This window comes from Engystomops pustulosus, chromosome 5 (genome assembly GCF_040894005.1).
Source record: "Engystomops pustulosus chromosome 5, aEngPut4.maternal, whole genome shotgun sequence".
NCBI classification, from domain to species: Eukaryota; Metazoa; Chordata; class Amphibia; order Anura; family Leptodactylidae; genus Engystomops; species Engystomops pustulosus.
In genome coordinates this window covers 7,611,733-7,622,856 of record NC_092415.1, presented here as the reverse complement: position 1 = coordinate 7,622,856, position 11,124 = coordinate 7,611,733, and the positions used below count along the sequence as shown (strand labels likewise).

General features: G+C 46.8%; 1 protein-coding gene across 2 annotated transcripts in view; it reads right to left on the bottom strand.

The window, feature by feature from the left end:
* Positions 1–316: 316 nt before the first annotated feature.
* The window catches only part of LOC140132387 (uncharacterized), an 84,500-nt gene continuing 73,692 nt past the window's right edge, over positions 317–11,124 (bottom strand). Inside the window, exons 26-28 of one of the 2 annotated variants that reach the window (XM_072151098.1) lie at positions 8,799–10,167; positions 8,106–8,255; positions 317–3,509 (exon numbers count right to left, since the gene is read on the bottom strand). In XM_072151098.1, coding sequence (XP_072007199.1) covers positions 3,268–3,509; positions 8,106–8,255; positions 8,799–10,167 — 1,761 coding nt within the window. In that variant the 3' untranslated portion in view covers positions 317–3,267. The remainder of the gene's footprint in view (positions 3,510–8,105; positions 8,256–8,798; positions 10,168–11,124) is intronic. The other variant, XM_072151097.1, reaches the window with a different exon arrangement.

The following is an 11,124-nucleotide window of genomic DNA, read 5'->3' as shown; positions in this document are numbered from 1 at the left end:
TGTTTGGAATTGGGGACAGAATAACCCACATTTATTACAGTGTTTGCACATGTATTTATAAAGTCTGCGCCAGTTCTGTGTCGCGGCTTCTCTGTGTCCGATAAGACAGAATAAAATGTCAACTGAAGGGCTCTAACTGTTTAGCCCGAGTTTGCGCCACATTTATTACTGACGTGCGCCACAGTTCTGCAGCATCAACAAAGTGCACTAAAAAAATAGTGCAGGGGGCGCCAGACATGGAGCGACTTTCCAGTAATTTGGCGCCTCCTGCACACTATACAGGTAACTGCACATAGTACAGACTGCACTGGTTCTGATAAAAGTGGCCCATTGGGTTGGCTGGATACAATTGTTACAATCAGGGAATGTCAGGTTAGTTTTATAAACACAGTAAGAATTTGATATAAATAGAAACTTTATATTTACTGTTTGTATAAGGATGAACAGGAATATCCAATATTTTCAAATTATATTTCACTTTTTACATTTCTGTGGATCACTTTGGTGATCAGTCTCCTGCTGCAGTAGGGTCTTCGGTCTTCTTCAGTCTACTCTCTCTAGCCGCTGCTGGAGAAAGGCTCCAAACCGAATCGGTCTCCTCCGTATGGCAGCTACTGGTGGCAGGTTCTAAACAGGATCAGTCTCCTTCCCCTTTGACAGCTGCTGGGGGCAGTCTCTGAATATAATCAATCCCCTTTCCCCTCTGGCAGCCACTGGAGGACAGGTTCTAGACAGAATCAGTCTCCTTCCCACTCTGGCAGCTGCTGGAGTGAAGGATCAATCTCCTTCACTCTTTCAACTACCAGAAAGATACTCGTGATAAAATTATCGCTGGTATCTGATGGGAAAAGGCTCTGCCCAGAATCAGACTCCTTCCTCCTTTGACAACAGACAATATAATACCTTTGTTTGCAGATAGAGGTGGATTTTTTTCGGTTATACTACCATGTACTGCAGAGGCTGCGCTCCTCTCCTGACAAGCAGGAAAATCGTTTTTTTCTATTGGCTGTCCTTACCACGTGATCATTATGGCGACTCCTGGAACATGTTTGTCCAGCAGCCCTCAGCTCAGTAGATGGAAGGGCTTAAATGATCTGGTATCTGTGTAGGGAACACCAGGCGTCTGCTGTGAGGGTCTAATACCAGAGTATGAAGAGATAAGCGGCATCTTTTCTCTGCGATACATAAGGATGAGCTGAGTCTGAGATCTCCTCCCGATACTCTCCACCCTCGGTCATTATGACTTGGCTCTGGATTCTTGTATCTATCAATAAACTTGTGAAATATCATGAGGAACATTAAAGGGGTTGTCTACTTCCTGCAAATAATTTGATATTATTGGTGCAATAAAAAGTTCTAAAATTTTCCAATAAACTTTCTGTATCAATTTATCACAGTTTTCTAGATCTCTGCTTCATGTCATTTACCGGGAAACTTTATTGTTTACTTCCTGGGGATAAAACCTGACCTTGGTCATGTGATGTCACACAGGTGCACAACTCGTTATATCTCTGGTCATGTGATGTCACACAGGTGCACGGCTCCTAATATCCCTGGTCATGTGATGTCACACAGGTGCACGGCTTCTTATATCCCTGGTCATGTGATGTCACACAGGTGCACGGCTCATTATGTCCCTGGTAATGTGATGTCACACAGGTGCACGGCTCGTTATGTCCCTGGTCATGTGATGTCACACAGGTGCACGGCTCGTTATATCCCTGGTCATGTGATGTCACACAGGTGCACGGCTCGTTATATCCTTGGTCATGTGATGTCACACAGGTGCACGGCTCCTAATATCCCTGGTCATGTGATGTCACACAGGTGCACGGCTTCTTATATCCCTGGTCATGTGATGTCACACAGGTGCACAACTCGTTATATCTCTGGTCATGTGATGTCACACAGGTGCACGGCTCCTAATATCCCTGGTCATGTGATGTCACACAGGTGCACGGCTTCTTATATCCCTGGTCATGTGATGTCACACAGGTGCACGGCTCATTATGTCCCTGGTCATGTGATGTCACACAGGTGCACGGCTTGTTATGTCCCTGGTCATGTGATGTCACACAGGTGCACGGCTCGTTATATCCCTGGTCATGTGATGTCACACAGGTGCACGGCTCGTTATATCCTTGGTCATGTGATGTCACACAGGTGCACGGCTCGTTATATCCTTGGTCATGTGATGTCACACAGGTGCACGGCTCGTTAGGTCCCTGGTCATGTGATGTCACACAGGTGCACGGCTCGTTATGTCCCTGGTCATGTGATGTCACACAGGTGCACGGCTCGTTATGTCCCTGGTCATGTGATGTCACATATGTGCACGGCTCCTTATATCCCTGGTCATGTGATGTCACACAGGTGCACGGCTCCTAATATCCCTGGTCATGTGATGTCACACAGGTGCACGGCTTCTTATATCCCTGGTCATGTGATGTCACACAGGTGCACGGCTCATTATGTCCCTGGTCATGTGATGTCACACAGGTGCACGGCTTGTTATGTCCCTGGTCATGTGATGTCACACAGGTGCACGGCTCGTTATATCCCTGGTCATGTGATGTCACACAGGTGCACGGCTCGTTATATCCTTGGTCATGTGATGTCACACAGGTGCACGGCTCGTTATATCCTTGGTCATGTGATGTCACACAGGTGCACGGCTCGTTATGTCCCTGGTCATGTGATGTCACACAGGTGCACGGCTCGTTATGTCCCTGGTCATGTGATGTCACACAGGTGCACGGCTCGTTATGTCCCTGGTCATGTGATGTCACATATGTGCACGGCTCCTTATATCCCTGGTCATGTGATGTCACACAGGTGCACAACTCGTTATATCTCTGGTCATGTGATGTCACACAGGTGCACGGCTCCTAATATCCCTGGTCATGTGATGTCACACAGGTGCACGGCTCGTTATGTCCCTGGTCATGTGATGTCACACAGGTGCACGGCTCGTTATGTCCCTGGACATGTGATGTCACACAGGTGCACGGCTCGTTATGTCCGTGGTCATGTGATGTCACACAGGTGCATGGCTCGTAATATAGAGACTAATAAGAGCTGCGACATATCGGGGATATAATGAGCAGTGCACCTGTGTGACATCACATGACCAGGGAATCCACAGGAAGCTTCCTATAGAATGACACCAAGAAGAGATCTAGAAATCTAAGAGGAGTATATTGGAAAATTGTGTAACTTTTCAATGCACAAACAACATGAATTATTTGCTCAATGTGGACAACCCCTTTAAGTTAGTCCTGGACTACACATGGGGATGTGTCCATTGTGTAGTTGTGTCCTCATCATCTGGTCGGTCAGTGACTTCTTGTGGGTCTCCATGATGTGAGGGATGACGGGTTTCTCCAGACTCCAGACTCCATCCGTCCTTCCCTTCAGAGACATGAACCTCACCACCACCGAGGGCCAGTCTATGATCTCATCCACATGTACTGGGCCGGAGAATGGGTGGCTCCTGCGTATCCCACCTGCTGGGAGGAGAGAGGGGCTTAGATACACATTTCACTTTAATGCAGCACACACTGCACACAGGTACATGTGAAGCACACACTCTACACACGTACATGTGAAGCACACACACTACACACAGGTACATGTGAAGCACACACACTGCACACAGGTACATGTGAAGCACACACTACACACAGGTGCATGTGAAGCACACACTGCACACAGGTACATGTGAAGCACACACTACACACAGGTACATGTGAAGCACACACTACACACAGGTACATGTGAAGCACACACTGCACACAGGTACATGTGAAGCACACACTACACACAGGTACATGTGAAGCACACACTACACACAGGTACATGTGAAGCACACACTACACACAGGTACATGTGAAGCACACACTACACACAGGTACATGTGAAGCACACACTGCACACAGGTACATGCGAAGCACACACTGCACACAGGTACATGCGAAGCACACACTGCACACAGGTACATGCGAAGCACACACTACACACAGGTACATGTGAAGCACACACTACACACAGGTACATGCGAAGCACACACTGCACACAGGTACATGCGAAGCACACACTACACACAGGTACATGCGAAGCACACACTGCACACAGGTACATGCGAAGCACACACTGCACACAGGTACATGCGAAGCACACACTGCACACAGGTACATGCGAAGCACACACTACACACAGGTACATGCGAAGCACACACTACACACAGGTACATGCGAAGCACACACTACACACAGGTACATGCGAAGCACACACTACACACAGGTACATGCGAAGGACACACTACACACAGGTACATGCGAAGCACACACTACACACAGGTACATGCGAAGCACACACTACACACAGGTACATGCGAAGCACACACTACACACAGGTACATGCGAAGCACACACTACACACAGGTACATGCGAAGCACACACTACACACAGGTACATGCGAAGCACACACTACACACAGGTACATGCGAAGCACACACTACACACAGGTACATGCGAAGCACACACTACACACAGGTACATGCGAAGCACACACTACACACAGGTACATGCGAAGCACACACTACACACAGGTACATGCGAAGCACACACTACACACAGGTACATGCGAAGCACACACTACACACAGGTACATGCGAAGCACACACTACACACAGGTACATGCGAAGCACACACTACACACAGGTACATGCGAAGCACACACTACACACAGGTACATGCGAAGCACACACTACACACAGGTACATGCGAAGCACACACTACACACAGGTACATGCGAAGCACACACTACACACAGGTACATGCGAAGCACACACTACACACAGGTACATGTGAAGCACACACTACACACAGGTACATGTGAAGCACACACTACACACAGGTACATGTGAAGCACACACCACACACAGGTACATGTGAAGCACACACCACACACAGGTACATGTGAAGCACACACCACACACAGGTACATGTGAAGCACACACACTACACACAGGTACATGTGAAGCACACACACTACACACAGGTACATGTGAAGCACACACACTACACACAGGTACATGTGAAGCACACACTACACACAGGTACATGTGAAGCACACACTACACACAGGTACATGTGAAGCACACACTACACACAGGTACATGTGAAGCACACACTACACACAGGTACATGTGAAGCACACACTACACACAGGTACATGTGAAGCACACACTACACACAGGTACATGTGAAGCACACACTACACACAGGTACATGTGAAGCACACACCACACACAGGTACATGTGAAGCACACACCACACACAGGTACATGTGAAGCACACACCACACACAGGTACATGTGAAGCACACACCACACACAGGTACATGTGAAGCACACACTACACACAGGTACATGTGAAGCACACACTACACACAGGTACATGCGAAGCACACACATTACACACAGGTACATGCGAAGCACACACTACACACAGGTACATGCGAAGCACACACTACACACAGGTACATGTGAAGCACACACTACACACAGGTACATGTGAAGCACACACTACACACAGGTACATGTGAAGCACACACTACACACAGGTACATGTGAAGCACACACTACACACAGGTACATGTGAAGCACACACCACACACAGGTACATGTGAAGCACACACCACACACAGGTACATGTGAAGCACACACCACACACAGGTACATGTGAAGCACACACCACACACAGGTACATGTGAAGCACACACCACACACAGGTACATGTGAAGCACACACCACACACAGGTACATGTGAAGCACACACCACACACATGTGCATGTGAAGCACACACCACACACATGTGCATGTGAAGCACACACCACACACATGTGCATGTGAAGCACACACCACACACATGTGCATGTGAAGCACACACCACACACATGTGCATGTGAAGCACACACTACACACATGTGCATGTGAAGCACACACTACACACAGGTGCATGTGAAGCACACACTACACACAGGTACATGTGAAGCACACACTACACACATGTGCATGTGAAGCACACACTACACACATGTACATGTGAAGCACACACTACACACATGTGCATGTGAAGCACACACTACACACATGTACATGTGAAGCACACAACACACACATTCCATCTTTACACATGGATATACACATTCGGGCTCATTTACTAAGGGTCTGCGGAGCACATTTTCGTCGGGTTTCCCGGTGATTTCCGTTTTGCGCCGCATTTAACTGGGGAATTTGGCGCATGCGATGGGATTTTAGCGCAACGGCGCCACAAATCGGGGGGCCGGTTGTCGGACAACTCGACAGATTCGGACAACGCGCAAGATTTAACATTTAGAATTATGTCGTAAGACACGCACTTACAAGCACCGGGAAGAAGAAGTTGAACTCCGGCGGACCTTGGCGGGGAAGCGACGGATGCAGGAACTCGGGAGCACGATCTTCATGAAACGCGGCAGACTTCATCCTCGGCGGACCGTCCGAATCGGGGATCGCGACAGGCCCAGGTAAGTAAATTTTCCCCATTGTGTGCACATAAACCAGCATAAATACAATATGCACATACACTTAAAACCTACATTTACACATTACACATTGCATGTACATAAACACTACACACCTTACACCTGCGCACAACACTACATACAACACTACACACAACACTGCACACAACACTGCACACAACACTGCACACAAGACACATAAAACACACATACACACACATACATACAACACACATACATACACACACAACACACACACACAACACACAACACACACAACACACAACACACAAACAACACACATACAACACACATACACACACATACACACATATACAACACACACATACAACACACACAACACACACACACAACACACAACACACAACACACACACAACACACACACAACACACACAAACACACATAAACACACATACACACACATACACACACATACACACACATACAACACACACATACACACACACACACACAACACACAACACACATACAACACACATACAACACATACAACACACATACACACACATACATACACATACAACACACATACAACACACACATACACACACACTTTACTATTCCTCTGTATCTGTTGTGCTCATGGTTTTCCATATTTGTCCAGTGATGTCTCCTGATGATCAGCAGTGAAGGTCGGAGTAACCTGACCCGGCGCTGGAGCGATTTACTGTCACATCAGGCGCAGCGATTACAATGTGTTATGTCTCTGGTCCTAAATGTTACATGTAGACAGTTATAGGGGTCCTTAATGGGGCACACAATCTCAGGGGATTTATGATAGAGATGTATATGGGGATCCAATGTCCTCAGTGATGTGTAGATTACAGCACATAACAGGTCACAATCCTAATTAACCCAATTTATAGGGGTTGTCTGAGAGTTCAAGGCGTTAAATTACTTGTCACAGCTGAGGGTCTGTTGCAGTTCTGTCCGGTCTCGGCCACATTCTATTACAGTTAACTAGTATCTATACATTGTAACAAATCATTAGGACTGGAAACAGCATCCTAAGTGACCAGTGACCAGTGCGAATGACCCTGTCATGCTGTCATTTTATGCTAAATATGAGCATAAATATAACAGCGATAGGGAATAGAACAGCGCCCCCCCTTTCCACAGGTTGTGTTTGGTAAGGCAATCCAGTCACATTAGTTATAATGGCAGCTGCAACTCTGGACACGACCTATGGGCAGGTTGTGGCGCTGCTTATAAAGGAAGGAGCCGAGCTCCGATCCCAGTAACAACCCAAATACATGTGGGGCGCTGTTTTTAAGTAAATGTCATCCATGTTTTTCTCATCTTTTGAAAGATAAATTTACACAGACTTTATCCTCCGGAGACTCACAACTAAATCTGCATGAGTTGTGGGTTTACTCCATGCAATCAAAGGATAAAAAAGGAACATTGCCCAAAAAGACGACCAATCATTACTGCTTCTAGACAAGTTCAGTATAGAGTTGTCTACGGGTGGGGTCATAACTGGAGAACTTACCTTCTGGTGACACTTGCATGGTCCTCTTGGCAGTGGTTTGCAGCCATCCAAACGATGAGTGAGCAAGTATGTCAATGGAGCGAGTGTCGGAGAAGCCATCCATGTCCTCCTCAGTCATTAGGGTTCTGGCATTGGAAGAACACATCTTCCCTGGATCACATATGATAATAGAAATAAGAAATCATTCTACATTCCACATTCTGAACACAAGGGGGAAAATACACAAAGACCAGGGGCCCCAAGGTACATATCAAAATGGGACCACCTGCCGAACGTAGCCCACCGTACTGTGATTGTACAGTTAGTACCATCATAGCCCTTCTTTGCCTCTCCATCCCATACCCGATTTAATTTTCCGGCCATTTGTTTCCACCTGGAGAGCTTATCCCACCCCTGCCCATATTCTTGTTCCACCCCTGCTCAAGTGTGAACGGTCCCTGCTTACGTGTTAGTTCCCCCCCTGAACATATGTTAATCCCACCCCTGCTCATGGGTTTTATCTCATTTGTCTTGTCTTGACTTGTCTTGGGTTACTCAGCAGGCAAAAGGCAATCTCGGGTCATACACATACTGGCCATTTTCTCAAAAAGTGGTTGTGATTCAATAGAGGTTTTTCATGAAAGCTAAAATGTACACAGGTTTGTCTCCAGGCAATGTAACATGACTATGAATGATGACCATTTTCGATCTTACCTTTATATTTGCAGAGCAGTTTGATGTAGTAGAACAGGTTGGTGAAGAGGTTGAAAGGTGAAGGCGTCCCAGGTTTCCTGGTCATATCTCTGATTAAAGTGGCTCTTCCAAATTTCCATTCCGTGTCCGACTGTGCTTGTATCCGTTGGTAGGTGTCACTCATCATAGCGATCAATAGATTGATCAACACTATTAATGTGACAACCAGGTAAACCCCAAAAACAAAGCGGATGATGACAAAGGTGAACTGTGGTGTCCTGCTTAAGGACGGAAGACAATCCGGTTCCACCAGGCCAAACAGTGAGAAGAACAAGAGGACAGTGATGTCTAAGGGATCCTGAATATCGGTCTCATTTTTGGTGGCTCTAGTTCCATTTGTTGACTGATTGGCTATTGGCTCTGGATATACCGGCTGATAGACCGCAGATAGTTGCATTGTGAAGGCCACGTGAAACAAGGCAAGGATTACTGCAAACCTAGTGAGGTCCTTGATCAAATCTCTGATAATGATCGCCCAAGGACCAAAGAGGTGGTGGAATGTGAGAAACTCCAAAAATTGGACAAATGAGAGAGTCATGGCAATGCCAAGAAAGATGTTCCTGGCAAAGAGGCAGTGAAGGCGATCGATTTCTGTAAACAAGAATGCAAGTAGATGGCAAAAAAAGGCAACGGCGGAAAATCCCAGGACAAAAACCCGTATCCAGGCAAGTCCTGCCCTCTCACCTTGGAGGGTCAGCTCCGAGACCAATGTTCCCGACAACCATGCGAGCAACAACCACTCATTCCACGATGGAATCATTCGTCCTTCATAAATGGGGCTCAAAGGAGGGTAGACGATGGTGAGGATGAAGAGTACCAGAAGGAATATGTGTGATGCCAGGTAACTCATGAACTTCATGATGGGGATTTTGTTAAATCTATGCTTGAGAGGTAGAGAAAACACAAACCAGACTGGTGGACAAGCTAAAAATGTGAAGAAGAGAAGGACCAGCTTCCAGGTGGCCCAGTCCAGGTTTCCATACCAGACTTCCGTCAAGTATTTTTGAACCGCTGGATGGGCAACAACATCTTTCTGTTCACACTCAATGAGACAGTCCAGTATGGTTGTGCCACGATGGTCTATTGCCCTGAGGATATAACCGGCATTTTTACTACCAGATGCCAACGTCAAGAGGTCGGTGGCCATTGTTTCGGTGTACTTGGCAGCATTGATTAGGTCGAGTGCCCGTTCTTTCTCTTTTAGGGCAGTCATATAAAAGGCTCTGGAGAGCTTCACAGCAGTGTCCAGGGGTGCAGCAGAATTTAGGATGTATTCTTCTATGATTCGGTTGTTGTTCAGCTTCCCACAGACCATTAGGTCAAAAACAAACTGGAAAAAAAAACATAAAATGTGAAGAACATCAAAGATGGTCAAGCAATATTATAATGTGATGTGGAATGTCAATTTGAAAAATCGACAATTGTTGATCATAAACCTCGTATTGGCTGTAGATTGGTTTGTAGATTGTACAGATGTTCTAGGACACTTTGGTGGCAGCTGTTTTACTGTATGTGGTAGAAGACCAATGGTTTGTTCACCTTTTGTAGTCTAGTTGTCATGATTAACTGATCGTAGACCCACTAGGTTGTAGACCCACTGGGGGTCATTTACTAAGGGCCCGATTCACATTTTCCCGACATGTTACCCGAATATTTCCGATTTGCGCCGATTTTCCCTGTATTGCCCCCGGATTTTGGCGCACGCGATCGGATTGTGGCGCATCGGCGCTGGCATGCACGCGACGGAAATCGGGGGTGTGGCCAAATGAAAACCTGATGGATTCGTTAAAACCGCTGCATTTAAAAAAAAAAAAAAAAGTGTTGTGGGACACGCACTTACCTTCACTAGGAATAGGCCGGTTAATTTCAGGGCATTCCGGCGGGCCTCGGCGGACTTCAGCGCATCAGCGCCACCTGGTGGACGTCGGAGGAACTACCCTAGTGAATCCCGGCCGGACCCAAATCCACCGCAGAGAACGCGCCGCTGGATCGCGAATGGACCGGGTAAGTAAATCTGCCCCACTATGTTGCCTAATAACTTTGGTTTTGGGAGAAAAAAGCAACCTAGTTTTCACCCCTTTACCGGGATGTGGGCTTCGTTGCATGGAGAACACAAGGTTGCTACCTCTTGGATTAATCCTATTATATCTGACCATCTGTATATGACCAAGAGACATTGGTCATATACAGATGGTCAGCGACACAGAAGCAGAAGTAATGTTGAGACCCTATATTACTCAGGGACCTACTTGTTGCCACAAATGGTCCCAAAATTTCTGAATCCACA